This window comes from Phocoena phocoena, chromosome X (assembly GCF_963924675.1).
Source record: "Phocoena phocoena chromosome X, mPhoPho1.1, whole genome shotgun sequence".
In the NCBI taxonomy this organism is placed as follows: domain Eukaryota; kingdom Metazoa; phylum Chordata; class Mammalia; order Artiodactyla; family Phocoenidae; genus Phocoena; species Phocoena phocoena.
The window spans coordinates 112,849,086-112,871,052 of record NC_089240.1 but is presented as its reverse complement, the minus strand read 5'-3'; the positions used below and the strand labels follow the sequence as shown (position 1 = coordinate 112,871,052).

At 38.0% G+C, this 21,967-nt stretch overlaps 1 protein-coding gene across 4 annotated transcripts in view; it reads left to right on the top strand.

Moving 5' to 3' along the window:
• The window catches only part of GPC3 (glypican 3), a 446,037-nt gene that overhangs the window by 206,043 nt on the left and 218,027 nt on the right, over nucleotides 1-21,967 (top strand). For 3 of the 4 annotated variants that reach the window (XM_065900580.1, XM_065900582.1, XM_065900581.1), the window contains one exon: nucleotides 20,378-21,072. In XM_065900580.1, coding sequence (XP_065756652.1) covers nucleotides 20,378-21,072 — 695 coding nt within the window. Of the gene's footprint in view, nucleotides 1-20,377; nucleotides 21,077-21,967 lie in introns of all 4 variants that reach the window. The other variant, XM_065900579.1, reaches the window with a different exon arrangement.

The window sequence follows — 21,967 nt, the reverse complement described above, 5'->3', positions numbered from 1 at the left end:
CTGATCCTCTGTGCGGGAATTTCTCCGCTTTGCCCTTCGCACCCCTGTTGCCGTGCTCTCCTCCGCGGCTCCGAAGCTGCCCCCTCCGCCACCCGCCATCTCCGCCCGCGAAGGGCCTTCCTAGTGTGTGGAAACCTTTCCTCCTTCACAGCTCCCTCCCACTGGTGCAGGTCTCGTCCGTATTCTTTTGTCTCTGTTTATTCTTTTTTCTTTTGCCCTACCCAGGTACGTGGGGGTTTCTTGCCTTTTTGGAGGTCTGAGGTCTTCTGCCAGCGTTCAGTAGGTGTTCTGTAGGAGTTGTTCCACGTGTAGAGGTATTTCTGGTGTATCTGTGGGGTGGAAGGTGATCTCCGTGTCTTACTCTTCCGCCATCTTCCCCTTGTCCCCCCGATTCTATGTCTATTAAGCAAGTCTTAGATGATAATTTGGCTTCCCATGTTATTTACCAGTAGGGAGATTAGTGAGGATCTGTCACTTTGTAAAATTATATTTATCATTATTAATTTATACATTGGCATTTAGCTTTGATTCAGCAGTCTTTGGAGGGTTTGATGTTATGCGTTCAATTAATCTTGGACATGGTCGAGACTGAGTTTTGAGTCTCCAAACCTTGGGAATTAAAAATTTTTAAACATAGCCCTTTGTGAGCTTGGTTGATGTGAATCTACACCTGAGAGAAGTATGTAGTTGAGAAGTACTCAACTCTGGACCTAGTGAGGTTTCCTAGAAGCCAGTCTTCCAGCATCCTCCAGCCAATTAACTCCCTCTGTTTCTATAAAAAAAAAATCCACAGAATAAAAATAAAAATCTCATGCTCTCTTTTTATGTGGTTTGAAATTTCAGTAATAGTGAATATGCCGTTTCAAGCTACCTTCTCCTCTCCTTCTCCAAGGAGACTCTAGTCTTCCATATTGGGCATTAGAGAGAGGTGCTTAAGAACTTTGGAACCAGACAGATCTCACTCTGAATTCCACCTGTGCACCACTTACTAGCTGTGTGGCCTTGGGCAACTTACTTCTCTCTGAGCCTCACTTTTCTCATGTTATAAAGTGGGAATCATAATAATAATACCCATCTCGTAAGGTGGTTGTGAGGATTAAAATGAATAAATGTAAAGGGTTTCGAACACTGCCTGGTTCAAATGGCTGTGCTCAGCAGCTATTAGTTGTTGTTACTGTTGTCATTTTTATTGTTGTTGTTAAATAAAATACTCTCATTTAGTCACCATTATAGAACCAGTCTGCCGACATCATGTTAACCAATGATACTCAACCTGGATTGTCAATATCGGCCCTGGCTCCAGGGTTGTCATGGCATTCTTGAAACAGAAAGAACTTTCATTTTTATTTAAAGAAAAAAGGACACATGGCGTTTACGGGGGACAGGGTATGATGATAGCATCAGTCAAAATGAGCTGATGACAGAGACACAATTTCAGCTAGGTTGGGACCAGTCATGGTGACTCTTTTCACCAGGTTGCTGTCAGCAGCATACCTTTCTCGGTGTTGGTTTGTGCTGGCGGAACATACCAGCACCTTTCTTGATCATCGATACTGACAGATGTCTGCTCAGATAAATTAACATTCTGATCTGGCCTGACTCATTTTGTGGGAACAAGTTGGCAAGCCAGTGTGTGTATGAGCTGACTCACAAAACCCCTCAGCTTAAAAAAAAAAAAAGTACTGTATATTGTTTTACTCTAACAAGCATTGAGAAATGGCAGATAGACTTTTGTTTTCTCCTTTTGTGGCCACATTTATTGACTTCCACTTGGTGTTTTTGAGAGGCACATAGAAGACTGAAAATTCAATAGAGGAGGAGGAAAGGGGCACAAGGAAAAGAGGCATATGTTATATTTTGTCAGCATATGAGTACTGGGAACTTGTTCTGGAGTAAAAGCGCAGGTCCAAACAGTTCTAAAAAGCTTAAAGATATAGCACAGGAATGGGGCAGCCTCATTATGGGTCTATCGCAGGGGCAATTTGAACATCATTCACGTTAATATTCCAATGACCATTGATGTCATGGTATGCCAGGACCACACAGCACTGATATTTCCTTCCCCCTTCGCTGCCCAGAGAATTTAGAGCCTAAGGAAGACTAGAAAACAATTCACTTCTCTACTTTGGTTTCAGTCATTCTGGGCCAGAGGCATTGACCTTAATGACTTCCACAGGCAGATTTCAGAAAATGACAAAATTGAATTTTAATTCGTCCTTTTGTGTCACATAGCTCAAACTGGAACAATAATGTTTTAGGGGTTTCCCCTCAACTTTCTTTCTTAAAACAGAGAGAATTTTCAATGCTGTCAGCTCCACTGTTCTAGACCCCGTGAGCTGGAATTTATAGTTCAGTTGAGGCCAGTTAGGTCAGCAGAGGACACAATGCAATTGTGCTGTGTCTTCCTTTGCACAGGCATCGGGACTGCCCCCAGGCCTGCACAGGGGACCCCTAGGCATGTCTAAGGAAAGTGCTAAGCAACAGGATCACAAGGCCTCATTAGGGAAAGCGACTGTAGTCCATATTTTAGAGATTTTCTTTAAAATGCCCAATCTCAAAATCAGCTCTTTCCAGGCACGTTGCCAAATTACAGCAATGGACCAGTTTTCAAATGCCCGTTTAAAATAAGCTCTCTTAATAGACTTGAGGACATGGGGAGGGGGAAGGGTAAACTGGGACAAAGCGAGAGAGTGGCATGGACGTATGTACACTACCAAGCGTAAACTAGACAGCTAGTGGGAAGCAGCCGCAGAGCACGGGGAGATCAGCTCGGTGCTTTGTGACCACCTAGGGGGGTGGGATAGGGAGGGTGGGAGGGAGACACAAGAGGGAGGAGATATGGGGATATACGTATGCATATAGCTGATTCACTTTGTTATATAGCAGAAACTAACACACCATTGTACAGCAATTATACTCCAATAAAGATGTTAAAAAAATAAAATAAGCTCTCTTGAATGTAGCACTGTGGCAAAGGTCCTTCTGGCAGGAAGCCACTTTAGACATCAGATCACTCCAAGCATTATTTTAAAATAGTGCCCAGGCCTTTTAATAATTTAGGCGCTGTTTTCTTTGAACCCAGAAAATGTCAGTGTACCAGAAGCAGACATAAATGGGGCTGCCTGGCCAACAGCTGGATTTCCTTTCGCACAGATGTTTCCTTAACAGGGATTGAGCCTTGAAATTGTTGATATTGTCCCCTGTCCATCTACCCCATGGAACTATCTTCCGTTGATTCAATCCTTCCCCCATTCCCTCCCAGGTTTAAACTTTAGGTTGAGTTTGTGGAGGTTTAGGAATGGAAGGGTTAAAGGGAAGGAAATTCATTGTGACCTATTGAGGGTGAAACTCCTAGAAGATGAAAGAAAAGCATCCTGCTATGAGGAGGGGCCTCTGCTCAGCCGCCCCCTTATCTGGAATAGCTATGGGGAGGGAGTGGCAAAGCCTGCCAGAGGTTTTCCAAAGAGACTTCTAAAATCATGAGCTCGGGTCTTCTTCAGATGAAGACCTGCAGTTTGTTAGAAGCTCAGGGACAAATGGAAGCCAAAGTCGTCCATGTCTGATGCTACAAGTAACCAAGGTAGCACTGAGTGGCTTGCTTCTGATTTTCTAGCTCACGACCTGGCGTTCTCTCATTGGTTTTAATATATTGTATATGATGGTTGCCAGAGGTACTCAGACAATTCAAAATGGGAAGCTGACTCAAGCACTTATGTTTGTGGGAGAGGCTGCTTGTCTTTCTGACCGCACCCTCTCTTCTTCCGGGTTGTAATTCTAGGATTATTTCAGTCACTGGCTCTCCATTTTTATAACTTCCTGTTAAACCCATTTCCACATTTTGTTAAAATAATCAGCTGTTCAAGATTGTTTGGAAGGTCAGATTCCATTAGGTCACCTGGTCCGTAGTCATTAACGTCACATATGATTGTTCAACAGTACAATACAGACAGCCCTTGTGGCTGGTGATGTCACGCTTCTGTGGAAGCGGGGTGGTCTGCTCTTGCATGCATGGCCTTCAGCATTTGCTACAAGGAAAAGCTGCATGTCCTTCATAGGTCTTGAGAAATGTCCCCTTTAAAAACAAATACAATTGAGTTTTTAACAAAAGAGATGTTTCCCTAACTCATTTCTTTGAATTTGCTCTAGGGTTTTAGGCTCTTCAGATAGTTGCTGAAGCCCTCAATAACTGCTACAGACCAGAATTCAGGTAGCCTCAGAATTTAGCTGGTTTCGTGCAAATAGGTACCAATTAGTAATTTATTCAAGCCTAGAGAGATTAGATGACCTGCTTCATAGATCATACTGATACTGTAGTGGTTTTTTCTACTGCATCTCACCATTCTAGATGTCACTAGAACTGGTTCTTCATCCAGAAAAAAAGGTGGAGAGGAAGAGGTATGGAGGAGGAGAGAAATCATAGGCAGCGCTCAGATATGTTCACACTGTATTTTTGGATATATAACAATAATTTTCTTATTAAACAAAAGGAAGGCAATGTCAAAAAGAGATTATCAAACATCTATTGCTAGAAGGAAGAAAAGTGATTGACGAGAACGTCCATGGAGTCTCCTTCACTTACTCTCAAGTTCTTCCTGGAGGAAGAATACTTTAGGTACTTGATGCTTAGTAAGTTGCGAAGCACTTCCCTTTTTGCACATAAACATTTTTTGACTTTTTGAGAAGCATCCAGCATTTATCAAACCCTCCGGTAGTCAAGTCATAGTTGCAAATCATAGTGGTTGCTTCAGTGCCTTGATGGTCTTATGAGAACCTGAGGGAAACAGAGACTACCATGCCCAGCTTCACCAGGGACGTCTTTAGGGACGCAATTTTTCCTACCGGCTGACTTCTTTTGTCAGGTTCTAACCTTAATTCTATAGATCCACCCCTCCTCCCATCCCATTCTTTCACATAGACTCATACCAGATGCTCACACAACGTGATTCAGTTCTAATGTGGAGGCAAAAATCATTTTATAAAGTTTATAGACTATAATAGCAGTTTGCTAAAAGTGAAATATTCCCTTCTTTTGACAAGCTCAGGGGAAAGCCACATGGTTGACCTTTGCTGGCATTCCATGCCTTCCCTCCCTGCCACTGAATTCGGCTGAAGTCACTGTGGTGATACTGACCTTCCTGCCAGGTCTTTGGCCGCTGCCAGAGCCCACTGAGTACGCCCGAGCAGCTCTCTCCCACTGAGTTAATCAAGCCAGCCTTCACCTCCCTTGTGTTTCCTAAGCTGGCGTGCCCCGCAGGAGACTGAGTCCCAGGAAACTGTCAAGATCCTGGCCCTTGAATCCTGTCTCTGCCAGTAGCACTTTGAAGGAACTGTGGCTCAAGGGAGGGCCTGGCCTTTTTGCAAGGGCTAGCTTTTCAATTAAATACCATAGTTTTATGATTAGAGCTGAGAGCTCTGAGATTTCATACCCATATCAATAATCCCAAGGAAATGCACAGTATTGACCTCTTTCTCTTATTTTCTTATAATTTCCATTTCATTATGGCTATAAGGCGCTGCAGACTATGTACTTCTGGGCAATTATTGTTCTTCGTAGGTAGTTAGAATCATTCAGGCTTTTGCCTTGTTCCTCAAATCCTACCCAAATTTTGAAGTTATTTTCCTGAGATGTCTTGTAAAAACCCAGTATAGCCAAACAGCCGAAATATTTTTTCTTTTAGAGTTGAACCAAGAGGAAAAAAAGAAAATCAGTCTCCTCATACCTCAAGGAATTATTGTGTAGTGTTTTAGTGGGTAAGCTCTGGAGTTAGATTGCTTGAATTCAAGTCTTGGGTCTTCTGCATACTGACTATATAACCTTTGGCAAGTTACTTAACCTCTCTGTGCCTCATTTTTCTTATTTGTACAATAGAGACAATAGTATACTCATCTCATAGTGGGGGTTGATAATACATGAATTAATTCACATAAAGCACTTGAAACACTGCCTGGCAGAGGTAAATGCTCCATAGATGCTAGTTCTTACTACACGTAAAGCTAATCTTTAAGTGCTGTACAATATTTTCCTTGGAAGGAGATAAACATAATGGAAAAATCATTGTACAGTCAGGAGTTCTGTGTTTTGTCGCTGCCACCAACTGCCACATAGCTATATGACTTACAGCCAGTCTTAGTTTCAGTTATCTCATCTGTGAAACTGGGATAGTAATATTTCCCTTCACTGCTTTTTGCATACACGTGTGTGGGCATGCACGCACACAGACACACGCTCGCACATGCACATTCACTTCCTGTGATAGAGAAGGAGGAGAATTAAATGAGAACACAAATGTTAAAATTCCGAAAGGACATGAAACACTTCACTTATGGTGATCGTGTTGCCATGTATTCTATGTATATTTAAGCTATAACATTCTCAGAACAAAAGGTACTTTCATATCTATAAGGTATTCTATGCTTTTCAAAGAAAATAGACCATCAGTATTTTATCACAGCTGGCTATTGCAAGCCTCTAGGGCATAAGGAGCATGTTGTTTGCTTGTTTTACTCACAGTCTAGCAGATAGTGTACCTTCAGTAAATGTTAAGTGGAAAAAGTATAATTTTATACAAGTGCAATCGATCTAATGAGACAGCTAAGATGCCTCACAAATGGTCTTTAAATAGTTTTCTACCAAGTGGTTAATGTTGTTGACTTCACATAATGTCAGGGGCCTGTGATAATTTAGGTCCCAAAGAAGTTGAAATTTGGTTCAGACATATATCTTGAGAGAACATGTTATGGCTTAGCAGGAGAAGCCATAAGGGAACTCTTCCCAGATCTATCTCATCTTTCATGAGAGAGTACACAGTAGTCTCCTGACTCTCTACGTGTAAAAAGTGAAAAAAAACCTGTTATAAACAGTTCTCAGTGAGTACTTATAGAGTGTATGAATGCATAAGACCTTGGCAGTGTGTGTGAATAAATTTTAAGCCAACTCAGATCTGGTACTTCTCATTAGCGTGAGTGGAAGGAGGATGGGACTGCATCTTCCACTAACCAAGGGGAAGAGGAGTCTGTTGCTTTTATAGTCACTAAAGCTTTGGCTGTGAAGCACTTGCAGAAATATAAAGTGCTGTGGAAATCCCTAATGATAGGTTATAGAGAGAACTCTCTCCAGTAACAGTGGTTGCATAAACTACTGACAATTGACTTTTCTTAAGTTACTCATTTAGTGCCTAAGTGGTTAAAGGAGGAAAGAAGAGCAGAGAAGAGCAAGACTGTGTGAAATGAGCACATTAATTGTCCTAAAAGCAACAGAAAAATCCTCTAGTTGTGCTCTTTCTTTTCAATACCTAAAGGTATATTGAAAAGAAATACAGGTTTTTATTGGATAAAGGCACTACCAGAATGTTTGCATTTAAACCTTTAAATGAAGCCATTCCCTCTTTATGCAGCAGAACCTTTCATTCATTATATCCTAAAAAGACTATTTTTATTTTCCTAAAGTATGGTTACTAATAGTAGGGAGTTAAGAAACTCTTTAGCCCTGATTCATGGAATTACGGTCATACACTACAAAAAGAAAATTTCACAAGTTGAGAAGACAATAGTCAAACCTAGAACGTCTTAGTGATTTTTTGGTCTGGCTAAGACACAAGCCATTCTTCTTGTTACTGTTCGTTTGGAGCAATCCATGTCCCATGAACTCTTTGGAGAGGAACTTTTTTTTTTTTGCAAAAAGATTTTAGTTAAGTGGAATGATTTGGAGAGCTCTGGGGGCTTTTAAAAACTATTTAATTATGGATTCTGGGAGGAACTATAGAACTTTACTTCCTTGGATACTGTCAGGCTTTCTGTTGTAAAGAGTGAACTACCAGATTTAAGAATGTGACCCCGATGCCTCTTTTGGTAGGTGTCATTTTTTTAGCCGTGGGAACCTTGAATATGTAAGATTATTTCCTAATCAACCAAGAATTGGCTTCTTTAAGTGAAAGGCTGGGAGACAGAAGAATGAAAAAAAGACTAAAATTCAAGTCTGATAACAGAACTAACTCACCAAGATGAAGGGCAAGGTATGGTCTAGCATGAAAAATGCTGGACCACAAGATTATCTCATAATAGTCTACTAGTTTACTGTGTGTCCACAGTAAAATGAGTTCCAAGACAAATTGTTCTTAAAGTTTTATCAATATTAGAAACAAGTCATCATCTGGAATTCCCTTACGTTCTTCTGTTTAGCCACTTTTCCTGATTTCTCAAGTGTGGCTTGTCCCGGAATCCATTGTGAAAACAGACATATTCTGAGCCATGATGAAGCCATCCTTATTACTGCCTACCTAATTTCAACATTGTTATATACACTTGATCAAAATTTTAAGGTATAATAAAAGGGTAGAAAGATAAAAGATTTTGGAAGGATCATGTATGCAGATTCAATCTCGAGCCCTGACAACTGCTAGGGAAGACAGTGTGGGGCTGCTTAATGAGTCCCTGACAAGGGTCTGGCATTTATGAATATAAACATTTCTATCATTGCTACTAAAACTCGTGAGAATACATTGTTGAAATGATATTTTGTCTTAAGTGATAGGTATAGCTTCTCTTTTTCTCATTCTCCTTATTTATCTACCTACCTATTTATTTATATCCTACCTTCTCCTGAAAAGAGTTTAAAGCGCTCTGCAAAAGTGTACATAATAAAAGTAAGATACAGTGCAACTAAAATACATAGGAATAATTAGGCAAAGGGGAAAATACAGGTAGGAAGTAAGATGGAGCCAGGATTAGAGCTATGGCACAAAATGCATGACATGAAGTTTACTGTGCTTGATAGAGGTAGACGATAAATGTGGTTTATGCTTTCTAGCAACAAATATGAAGAGGGAAAATGATCAAATACATGAATCAGAATGTACAGAAGCTTAAAACAAACTGGTTTTTCAGAAAAGCTAATGGAGGGTAAAGAATGAGAACTAATTGAGCTAATGGGGCAAGGGTGGTCAACTGTTGCAGAGTCATAAATTTTCTAGTAGCTGTGGATATTCATTTCTATTTCTGAGGATCTGTTGAGTGAATCATTTTAATTGTCTTCTCTGGTCTGTAATAGAATAGCCTTCAGGGGAAAATTCATCCTGTCTATCCCTATCTATCTATCTACCTACCTACCTATGAAATGATACAAGTAATAGCCCTTGAAAATGTTTCCTTCATTTTGTCTTTTACTCATTTCTTTATTTCCAATTCATGTACCTTGTATTTAGTAGCCTAGCATGTGAAACTTAAAAAGCAAGACTATATACATTTACAGCCTGGTCATGGAACTGTACCAACCAATGGTTTCTATTTAATAGCAACTTACTTCTAAGCTTCATCAATTCTATCTAAATTAATGTGGAGCATAAAATTCCAGAAAAATCCAACAGAAATTGGAGCAAAACTTCTAGCATCTTCTATATGAACTACTGTGAACAATGTGGGAGCTTTTCTTACCACCTAAACTTGCATTTTTATGTGGTTGATTTTTTTAAAAATCATTCAGTATTCAAAAATAACATTGAAGTGTGTTACCTATTTGGGTGTTTTGGTCCATTAACTTTTTCCAGTGGTTTTTCCAATTAAAATTACACTGATGCCATATGGCGTCTATTTGTATGCTAAAACTCCCTAACTCATGAAAGAAATGTCAAAGCAGATTGAGCAGAGGGAGTGAGTTAACACTTTTCAGTGGTTCTAGTCACTAGTTCCATCAAGGACTAATTTCCAAGGTCCAGTTTTTCTCATTTAAAAACAATGAAGAGACTTTATTTTAGAACAGTTTTACATTTAAACAAAAATCAAGCAGATAATACAGAGGTCCTATTTGCTCCCGTTCCCCTGCACACAGTTTCCTCTATTATTAACATTATTAGCATTAGTGTGGTACATTTCTTGGAATGAATGAACCAATATCGATACATTATTAATAACTGAAGTCCATAGTTTACATTAAAATTTACTGTGTCGCACAGTTCTGTGGGTTTTAACAAATGCATTATATCTTGTATCCTCCATTAGAATATCATGCAGAACTGTTTTACCACCCTAAAAATATCCGTGCTTCACCTATTCACCCTTTCCCCTCCCCTCTCCCCCCGCCCCCAAATCCCTGGTCACCACTGATCTTCCTAGCGTCTCAATAGTTTTGCCTTTCTCAGAATGTCAAATAGTTGGAATCATACAGCATACGGCCTTTTAAGACTGGCTTCTTTTACTTAGCAATAGACATCTAAGGTTCTTCCAAGTCCCTTTGTGGCTTGATAGCTTATTTCTTTTTACTGCTAAATAGTATTCCATTGTATGGATATAGCACTGCTTATCCTTTGAAGGATATCTTGCTTGCTTCTAGTTGATTATTATAAATAAAGGTTCTATAAACATTCATGTGTAGCTTTTTGTGTGAACTTAAGTTTTCAACTCAGTTGGGTAAATATCTAGGAGCACAATTCCTGGATTGCAATTATACTTGTAAGAAACTGCCAAACTGTCTTCTAAAGTGGCCGTACTACTTTGCATTCTCACCAGCAGTGTTGTGCTGCATCCTGGTCAGCATTTGGTATTGTGAATGTTATGAATTTTAGCCATCCTAATAGCTGTGTAGTGGTTGGTATCTCGTTGTTGGTTTAATTTGCAATTCCCTAATGACATAAGATATTGAGCATATTTCCTTATGCTTATTTGCCATCTACATATCTTCATTGGTGAGATGTCTGTTCAGATTTTTTGTCCATTTTTAACTGAATTGTTTGTTTTCTTATTGTTGAATTGTAACAGTTCTTTATATATTTCAGATACAAGTCCTTTATCAGATATGTTTTACAAATATTTTCTCACAGTTTGTGACTTGTTTTTCCATTCTCCTAGCAGATGTTTGTCTCTTCATTCTCTTAACAAAACAGATGTTCTAAATTTTAATAAAGTCCAACTTATCAATTGTTTATTTCATGGATTGTACTTTTGATGTTGTATCTAAAACCTTATTGCTAAACTCAAAGTAATCAAGATCTTCTCCCATGTTGTCATCTAGAAGTTTTATAGTTTTGCATTTTATATTTAGGTCTACAGTCCATTTTGAGTTATTTTTATAAAAGGTGTAAGGTCTGTATCGATTTATTTCTTTGCATATAAGTGTCCAGTTGTTTCCGAGCTATTTGTTGAGAAAACTATACTTTTTCCATTGAGTTGGCTTTCTCCTTTCTGTCAATCTATTTCTAGGCTCCGTATTCTGTTCCATTGATCTATTTCTTTATTCTTTTGCTAATACTATGCTGTCTTTTTTTTTTTTTTACAGTTTTCTGCTCTTTTTATTTTAAATTTTTAAAAAAATAATTAATTAATTTTATTTTGGGCTGCATTGGGTCTTTGCTGCTGCATGCGGGCTTTCTCTTGTTGCGGCGAGTGGGGGCTACTCTTTGTTGTGGGGTGCGGGCTTCTCATTGCGGTGGCTTCTCCTTGTTGCGGAGCAGAGGCTGTAGGCGTGCAGGTTTCAGTAGTTGTGGCACATGGGCTCAGTAGTTGTGGCTCATGGGCTCCAGAGCGCAGGCTCAGTAATTGTGGCGCACGGGCTTAGTTGGTCCACGGCATGTGGGATCTTCCCGGACCAGGGCTCAAACCCATGTCCCCTGCATTGGCAGGTGGATTCTTAACCACTGCACCACCAGGGAAGTCCCATTATGCTGTCTTGATTACTGTAACTTTATAGGAATTTATTTTCCCTCTTTGAAAGTTTATGTTGGCCTCGGTGTTTTTCATACATCTGACTGTAGGTACAGTCACTTTGAGAAAACAATAATTAACAATTTATTGATTGTCTAATAGTTCTTCTTTTTTAAATTTAAATATTGTATTAGTTTCAGGTGTAGAGCATAGCGATTCAGTATTTTTTGCAGATTATACTCCATTATAAGTTATTTATATTATAATAACATAAACTGCTGTGTATAAAATAAACAACAAGGATATACTGTATAGCACAGGTAATTATAGCCATTATCTTGTAGGAATTCTTGAACCCGGGTGTCCCAGTCCTCTGATTTTGTTATTCTTCAGTGTTGTGATGTCTATTCTGGGTCTTTTGCCTTTCCATATAAACTTTAGTATTGTTATCCACAAAATAACTTGCAGGGATTTTTATTTGGATTCCACTGAATGCATACATCACATTTGGAAGAATTCTTAATAATATTGAGCCTTTCTATTCATGAACATGGAATATTTCTCCATTTATTCTTATATATATTTCATTAGAATTATACCTAAGTATTCCATTTTGGGGGTGCTAATGTAAATGGTGTTGTGTTTTCAATTTGAAATATCAGTTAATCATTGTTGGTGTATATTAACTTTGTATTCTGCAACCTTGCTATATGCGCTTATTAGTTCAAGGAGAGTTTTATATCAATTCTTTGTAACAATCTATATAGGCAATCATGTCATTTGTGAACAAAGGCAGTTTATTTTTTTCCTTCCCAATCTGTGTACCTTTCATTTCCTTATCTTGTCTTATTGCATTAGGTAGGACTTGAAGTACAATGTTAAAAAGAAGTGCTGAGAGGGACATCCTTGCCTTGTTCCCCAATCTGAGGTTAAGGAGCAAGCCTCTAGTTTCTCACCATTAAGTATGATATTAGCTGTAGGTTTCTTGTGGATATACTTTATCAAGTGGAGAAAGTTCCCCCCATTCCTAGTTTGCTGAGAGTTTTTATCATGAATGGTGTTGGGTTTTGGCAAATGCTTTTTCTGTACCTATTGATACGATCATTTGATTTTTCTTCTTTATAGCCCATTAATATGATGGATTACATTACCTGATTTTTGAAGGTTGAACCAGACTTGCATATCTGGAATAAAACCCGCTGGGTCATGGTGTATGAGTCTTTTTATACATTGTTGTATTTGATTCACTAATATATTGTTGTGGATTTTTGCATTTATATTCATGAGAGATCTTGGTCTGTAGCTTTCCTTTCTTGTAATGCCTTTATCTGGTTTTGGTATTAGGGTAATGATGGCCTCATAGAATGAGTTAGGAAATGTTCTCTCTGCTTCTATTTTCTGGAAGAGATTGTAGACAATTGGTCTTCTTTCTTCCTTAAATGTTTGAAAGAATTCACCTGTGAAACCATCTGGACCTGCATTCCTTTTGGAAGTTTATTAATTAATCATTCAGTTTCTTTGATAAATACAGGATAATTCAGATTACCTGTTTGTCATTGTGTAAGTTTTGATAGTTTTGTCTTTTAAGGAATTGGTGGTGCATTTTATCAATTTAATCAAGTTTTGGGGCATATAGTTGTTCATAATATTCATGTATTATCCTTTTAATATCCATATGATCATTAATAATGACCCCTCTTTCATTTCTCATGTTACTAAATTGTGTCTTATCATTTTTTTTCTTGATTAGCCTGGCTAGGTATTTTTAAATTTTATTTATCTTTTCAAAGAACTAGCTTTTTGTTTCATGGATTTCTCTCTTGATTTTTGTTTTCAGTTTCACTGAATTCTGCTCTAATTTTTTATTATTTTTTTCTTCTGCTCGCTTTAGGTTTATATTGCTGTTAATTCTCTAGTTTCATTTGGTGAAATCTTAAATTATTGATTTGAGATCTTTTTTTCCTTTTCTAATATAAGCATTCAGTGCTACAAATTTCCCTCTAAGCACTGCTTTTGCTACATCACACCAATTTCAGTAAGTTGTATGGTCATTTTCATTTAGTTGAAAATATTTTTAAATTTCTCTTAAGACTTTTTTGTCCCATGCGTTGTGTAGAAATGTGTCGTTTAATTTGCAAATGATTGGATATTGTCTTGTTATCTTTCTGGTATTGACTTGCAATTTAAATTCATTATGGTCTAAGAACGTTCTTTGTGTGATTTCTGTGCTTTTAAATTTTTAAGGTGTATTTTATGGCCAAGTATCTGGTCTATCTTGGTGAATGTTTCAAGTGAGCTTGAGAAGAATGTACATTCTGCTGTTGATGGACGAATTAGCCTATACATATCAATTAGATCTAGTTGATTGATGATGCTATTTGGTTCAACTATGCCCTTGCTAACTTTCTGCCTGATGGATTTATTAGTTACTGATAGAGGGGTGTTGACGTCTCCAACTGTAATTGTGGGTTTGTACGTGTAAGGATTATGTCTTTTTGGAGAATTGACCCCTTCAACATTTTGTAACACCCTTTTTTTATTCCTGATAATATTCCTTCTTCCAAAGTGTGCTTAGTCTGAAATTAATTTCGCTATTCCAGTTTTTGTTCTACTTAGCGTTAGCATGATAAGTCTTTCTTCATCCCTTTATCTGTATCTTTATGTTCAAGATGTGCTACCTGTAGACAATGTATAGTTGGGTCTTATTTTTATATTTACTCTGATAGTCTCTATCTTTTACTTTGTGTATTTAAACTATTCACATTTAAAGTGATTAGTGATGTAATTGGATTAATATTCATAATGTTTATTGCACATATTCTTTGTTTTGGTTACTTTTAATCTTCCTCTCTTTTCCTGTCTTCTGTGGCTTTAACTGAACATTTATGTATGATTCCATTCCTCTTAGCATACGCTTCTTTTTGAAATTCAAATTACACTAGATTGTTTCACTGGTAGTTCAGGTACCTTATAATATTCATTTTACTTATCCATATGCTATAATCACCAACACATTATTGCTGTTATTACTTTGAACAAAGTTATATATTATATCAATTTTTAAAAAAAGAAAAGGTTTTATTTTACCTTTATATATTCCTTCTCTGATGCTCTTCTTTTCTTCATGTAGATCTGATTTTCTGGCTTATATACTTTTCCTGAAAAACATATTTTAACATTTTTTTTTTTTGCAAACCAGGTCTACTGGTGACAAATTTCTTCCATTCTTGTTTGTATGAGAAAGACTTTCTCTTTTCCTTTTTGATGATAATTTTGCTGGAAATAGAATTCTAGGTCTTTTTTTTTTTCTTTCAATGCAAAATATTTCATTTACTCTCTTCTTCCTTGCATGATTTCTGATGACATGTTCAATGTAATTCTTATCCTTGTTCCTCTATAGATAAGAAGGTTTTTTCTTCCTCTGGCTTCTTAGAAGATTTTCTCTTTGTCTTTGGTTTTCTACAGTTTGGATATGATATGCCTAAGAGTAGGTATTTTGGTATTCAACCTGCTTGTTATTCTCTGAGCTTCTTGGACCTGTGGATGTTATCTATCATGAATTTTGTGAAATTTTGGACATCATTCTCTCAAATATTTCTTTTGCTCTCTTCTCTCTCTCTTCTCTTTCTGGAATTGCAATTACACATATTATACACCTTTTGAATTTGTCCCACAGTTCTTGGATACTCTTTTCTGTGTTTTGTTTGTTTGTTCTTTTTTTTTTTAATCTTCCTATTGTGGTTTGAGAAGTTTCTACTGACATTTCTTTAAGAGCGCTGGTTCTTACCTTGTTTGTTTCAAGTATGCTGATAAGCCCATGAAAAGCATACTTCATTTCTGTTTGTGTTTTTGATTGCTAGCATTTCCTTTCGATATTTCTTAGCATTTCTATCTCTGTACTTACATTATCGATATGTTCTTGTATATTGTCCACTTATTCCATTAGAGTCCTTTATATATTAATAATAGTTATTTTAAATTCCCTGTCTGATATTTCCATAATCTGTGCCATATCTGAGTGTGGTTATGATGATTGCTTTGTTTCTTCAGACTGTTCTTTTGCCTTTTTTCATGGCTTGTAATTGTTTGTTAAAAGCAGAATATGATATATTGGGTAATAGGAGCTGAGGTAATTAGACGTTTAGTGTGAAGTTTTATGTTAATGTGACTAGGAGTTAGGCTATTTATTGTTTGCTGTATCTATAGATGCTAGAGGCTTTAGTTTCCTCTAGTGTCTTTGTTTATTTTTTTCTCACCTCTTTTTGGTGGGTTTCTCTAAGAACTCCTTCTTAAATAGGATCTGTGTCTTTCTGGTGGGAAGGTATGGGGGTAGTGAAAGTGGCCTATAATATTACGATTAATCAGTCTGTTAGTAGACTTAAGTCCATGAGCTGTAACCCTCATAAGTTTTTCTCGGCCTTTTTTTCTTTCCCTTTAGGTGTTACAGGAAGGCTAGAAGGGACTGGAGTTGTCTAATTGCCCCTCTTCTAGGTATATTAGGCTTTGGTAAAGTTGTGTCCATTGGAGAACAGGCATTTGTTATGGAGAATGCTTATGGTGTATTTCTAAATTATTACTTTCCCCCTACCCCTGCCAGAAAAAACAAGGAGATTTTTCTTAGATCTTAACCATGAAAACTTTGGTGTTTTCTTGAGGTAAATCCCATGGGAATGTGGGGGACCCATAAAACTGAGGACCCAGGAATTTTCAACTCTCAGGCTAGTTCACATTCAGCCTCTGTCAGTTTGTCAGAGTTACCATTTAAGGGTTTAGACTAGTTTATAGCTTCAGTGGCGTCTGCTGCAGGTGTCTGAGATCCAGCAGATCTCAGCTGTGATTCTCTGTATTTTCCTCTCTTTCCAGATTTCAGGGTAGCAGTTTGCCCTGTGACCTTAATTCCCTGATGGGTCTAAGAAGAATCATTGATTTTCAGTTGGTTCAGCTATTATCTTGTTGTTGAGAATGAGAATGATAATTTCCAAGCTCTTTACATGTTGTAGCCAAGACCAGAAGTCTCCCAATGTCCAGTTTTCAAGGCTGGAGCACGTTGTGGAATTAGCAAGGGTATTGGTGTTAGAGTGACCTACACTTAAATTCAGTCTGTGGCATTTAACTAGATACTATCTTGTATGAGTCACTTAACCCGTCTGAGCCTCAGTTTCCTCACCAAATAAAAATAAATCCAAATACATACGTTTATGTTAAATTTAAATGAGAGGACATATGTGAGCAAGTTCATTACAGATCCTGGCATATACTTTGCAGGTATCACATAAATGTCAGTTTTCTTCTTCCATTAAGGTACCTGTGCTTGAAAGCAAAGACTGGAGTCCAACCCATTGTGTGGCATTTATCCTAGAAATTTAAGATGTTCTTATAAAGTATTTGCCATTCTTACAATGCTGGAAAAATTACCTTGAAAAAAGTAACCTGCCTTTATCAGGACTGTTTTATTCTTAAGGGCTTGAAGGGAACTCAGTGGTTCATTTATTTCTGTCTTCCAACTACAAGTAGACTCTCCTTTTTAAAAAAAAAATCCAGTCTTTTACTGAAAAGGCCCATGAAAACACATTTCTTTATGTCTAGGTCTGGGTAAAGGAACATCAGCACCAAGTACTAAGGACAGTCATTTTGCTACGGTTATAGGATATATGTCCTGGGTTGGGATGGGGGAGAACTTACTGAACCATTTAAAGAGAGGTGATAGCCTGATTGCACACTTTACATATCAAACCATATTGGAGAGTTGTGTCCCTTTTTGAGCACCATAATTTAAGAAGGAAGTTGATAACAGTAGAGTGTGTCCAAATAGGGGTGACCAGAATAGTGATGGGGGCAACAATAAATCTAGAAACCTTGCTATATTTGGATGTGTATTAATTTATTAGATCTATTTATCTGTATCATATATCTTTCTATATAGTGTTAAAAATAGACTATTTTCTGTTTGGTGCCAAATTTTTCGTAACATCTCTGATTTTACATTGTTCCGACTTCTCCTGGATATAATGCTTGACTTTTTCCCAGGAAAGAGACAGAGGAAAACCTCCCCTAGCTTAAGTGTACATTATTATCTGACCAAAAAAAAAAAAAAAAAAAATCCATCGACTGAACTTCCTGGCCCATTCTAGCCCTTGACTTCATTTCATGAAACCTCAAGTTGCCAACCTCAAGCTGAGCATCACTTTTCACCTAGTGTTGGTTCCTATAAATCCCCAAGGAGCCTTTGCTTGAGCAGTTATGGTTTGGTCTGTTGTCCCACGATACAGAAGTAAGGGGGTTGGGCAAAACCCAAAGATGTGCTAAGTGGATTCTGAGCTGTGAAAGTTGGAGCAGGAAGCACATGTGAGCATATGAACCCCTAGCCCTTTCCCTCTGCAATATGTGTTGTTATTCTTTCTGGAGAAGAGTTCATGATCTTTTGTAATTTTCTTTTTCTATTGATCCAGCAGTGCTAGTAACAGAAACTTAAGAAAAAAGTTATGGCAGTACAGTCTATGGAATTTCACTGTCATATATCTTGCACATTAGAGAACAAATGCACTGTGCTAGAGATGAAATTTGCCTTGTAGAGACTTAATTTTAGGGTAGCTTAGATGATTGAGATCCACAGGGTAGCATCTGAGCAGCAGTCTTTCTTCTCTGAATTTGTGCTGTCCCAAGACAAAGGTGAAAGTGTAACTCTGCTTTGTTGGTCTTTGGGCTGCAATTTCTTCCAGTACATTTCCACTTGGAGAGGAGAGGCCAATGGGAAAATAATGAGCCTAAAAATGAACTTGACTTTCAAAGATTTTTGAGGATGTGTGTGTTGGCTATAGGGCTGAGGGCAACTAGAGTGAAACCGTTGCCGGGAGACACTAGTCTGAGTTGACTACTTCTACTTGGCAGTTGTGTGAGCCTCAGTTTCATCACCTATAAAATGGGGATTGCAATACCGAACTTAGAAGATTGTTGTAAAAAGTAGATCTCGTAATAAACTTGGAAATGCTTTGTAAATGCTAAACCATATAGCTTGGGAGTACTTTTAAGACAAGGAAGATGTATTATTTATCTCCATCTACCTGGCACTTACATACCCCTAGTACTTAGCACAGGGTCTAGTATATAATAAATGATTGGTAGCTGAAATTAAAATGAATGAATAGTTTTTAATCTCCAAATTTCTGATGATTTTAAAGAATTAATTGACTGGTCCTTCGTATTGGGTTAGATGATCTCTTGGCTTCATTCAATCTTTAGATTCAAGGATTGAAAATAAAGTAGCGTGTGGAGTTAGGAAGAGATTGTTATAAGATAGATAAACTTTCTAAGAATTGCTTAATGTTCTAAACAAAATAAAAGTAACAAATGAACATTTAGCAATTGATGAAAACGAAGATTAACTTTCTCAAGCGGGCTTGGAAACCCAGTAGAATTGCTCTGGCATCTGCTCAACATTCCTGGGCACGTCATAAACCCAAGGGAAGAATCTAGCAAGCGCGTTCTACCTTGTGAGGGATCTGGGGCAGATGGTGGTGGTACAACCTAGAGCTCACTTCTGCCACAGATGACTGAGATGTTTGGCTAAGTGATCCCAAGGAGCTGTTGGAATGCAGTCTGTCTAGTAGTATGAAAGTGGTAATAATTTGATTTTTCAAGGCTCATGAAATAGCATCATTTGGGGTACATCTGTCGTGGACCTTTGCGCTTTGGAAGGAAAGGAAAGAAACTACTAAGTTAATTTTAAATGTCTTGGGAAACTTGGTTGTTTTTGTTTGTTCTTAAACTATGCCTTATTTCTTTGAAAAATCTATTATTGCAGTTTTTTCCTTTCTCTCATATAAATGTGGGACTCTGGTTATTTGGGATAAATTGTGTCTGCAGTGCTTCAGTTTGGAGAAAACGGGATGGTGACATTATTACTTTCTCTCTCAAACCAATGACACTGATCAGGCCTTATGCCAAGGGGTAGGGGCAGCAGATGTAATCCTGAACCCGTAGTCTCTGTAGAGTAGATAAGGTTTCCAAGCCATGTGGAAGCCGAACTTACCAAGGAAGCTTAGCAGTTATCCTTCCAGATGTTCAGCTTGCAGATACCAGCGGTGTTCTTTTCAGTATCGAACGTATAGGTAAGTGCATGTGTCGTTTTTCTCCATCCAGATACCCGTTTAGGGGATAAATTCCACTTGCAGGTCTGTCAATCTGTCAGATAGCTCCCTTTAAAGTTATCTAGAGAAAATCTACCTACATGATGAAATTTGTGATAGCTTTTATTCTTGGCTAAGAACTTGCCTTTCCTCCAGGGATGAACAGGCTTAAATTGTTATGTGAGTTTATACAGTATATGGTTTGTTGTCAAGTATTTATCTCTGTCTAAAAATGAAATGTCTTGAAATACAGTTTCTTTTTAACTGAATAACTCAATGTGAGAAAGAGAAAGAACTTCTCATTTAGCCACTTTTTAATCAATATTTTTATGAGAGGCCAGAATGTTAACTGAATCCTGGCTTTTGTCATTTGAAATATAATTTGTGTGCTTAAGAATCTATGTGCACATCAGGGTTTGAACTGCATGTTCAGAAAGGAAAATTGATTTATAGGAACAAACAGCTGCAGGAGTAGAGGCAATGCCAGAAGTAAACGTGAGTCAATTATTTAAGGCAAATGGGACCTTAATCACCACAGCAATAGAGAAATCTCAAAGTCAATTGCACACTGGATTTTCATGCTTTAATTTGTGGGCATTTCTCTATCTCTTATTTTGCAGAGGCCTTTGAAATCGTTGTTCGCCATGCCAAGAACTACACCAATGCCATGTTCAAGAACAACTACCCGAGCCTGACCCCACAAGCTTTTGAGTTTGTGGGTGAATTTTTCACTGATGTATCTCTCTACATCCTGGGTTCTGACATCAACGTGGATGACATGGTCAATGAATTGTTTGACAGCCTGTTTCCAGTCATCTATACCCAGCTAATGAGCCCAGGCCTGCCGGAGTCCACCTTAGACATCAATGAATGTCTCCGAGGGGCAAGGCGTGACCTGAAAGTATTTGGGAATTTCCCCAAGCTTATTATGACCCAGGTTTCCAAGTCACTGCAAGTCACTAGGATCTTCCTCCAGGCCCTGAATCTCGGAATTGAAGTGATCAACACAACTGATCACCTGAAGTTCAGTAAGGACTGTGGCCGAATGCTCACCAGGATGTGGTACTGCTCTTACTGCCAGGGACTGATGATGGTTAAGCCGTGTGGTGGCTACTGCAATGTGGTTATGCAAGGCTGTATGGCAGGTGTGGTGGAGATTGACAAGTACTGGAGAGAATACATTCTGTCTCTCGAAGAACTGGTGAATGGCATGTACAGAATCTATGACATGGAGAATGTACTGCTTGGTCTCTTTTCTACGATCCATGATTCCATCCAGTATGTCCAGAAGAATGGAGGAAAACTGACCACCACTGTGAGTACCATTCTACAGTTTTCAGAGGAATTGGATTCTACTGGGGGTAGGGCAGCCTGGCCAGTAGCAGGTGCTGATGGAGAGAAGTGAGAAAAAAAGTGGGCAGGGATGATAGAGGGACTGAATGACCTCACAGAGCTAGGCAGCACATTAAGTCCACAGGTTATGGAGTCCTAATGCCTGGCTTTGAATTTTAGCTTCACCCACTTTCTTGCTGTGGGACCTTGGGTGAATCATTTTATCTGTATGATCTCATATTGCTGATTCATAAAATAGGGATAAAAAGAATATCTTCTTCATAGGGAATAACATGTGTTAAAGCACTTGGCATGTGCCTGGTACATGGTAATTCTTCAGTAATTATTAGCTATTATTACCACTGTTGTTGGTTATCACAACCTTTGTGACAACCCTGTGAGGTAGGAGCTGTTATCTCCATTTTGTAAATGAGGAAACTGAAGCTCAGTGATTCAGAAGTTGATCAGGTCTCCCTTTAATTAGGTTATCACCACTTTGTTTGATTCTGATTTCACTCTTGTGCTCTTAATCATATATATCATATTACTTTATTTTTTAAATTTATTTTATCGAAGTACAGTTGTTTACGATGTTGTGTTAGTTTCTGGTATACAGCAAAGTGATTCAGTTGTACATATGTATAATAGTTTGCGTCTGCTAATCCCAAACTCCCAATCCTTCCCTCCCCCTTGGCAACCACAAGTCTGTTCTCTATGTCTGTGAGTCTGTTTCTGTTTCGTAAATAAGTTCATTTGTGTCATATTTTAGGTTCCACATATAAGTGATATCATATGGCATTTGTCTTTCTCTGTCTGACTTAACTAGTATGATAATCTCTAGGTCCATCCATGTTGCTGTGAATGGCATTATTTCATTC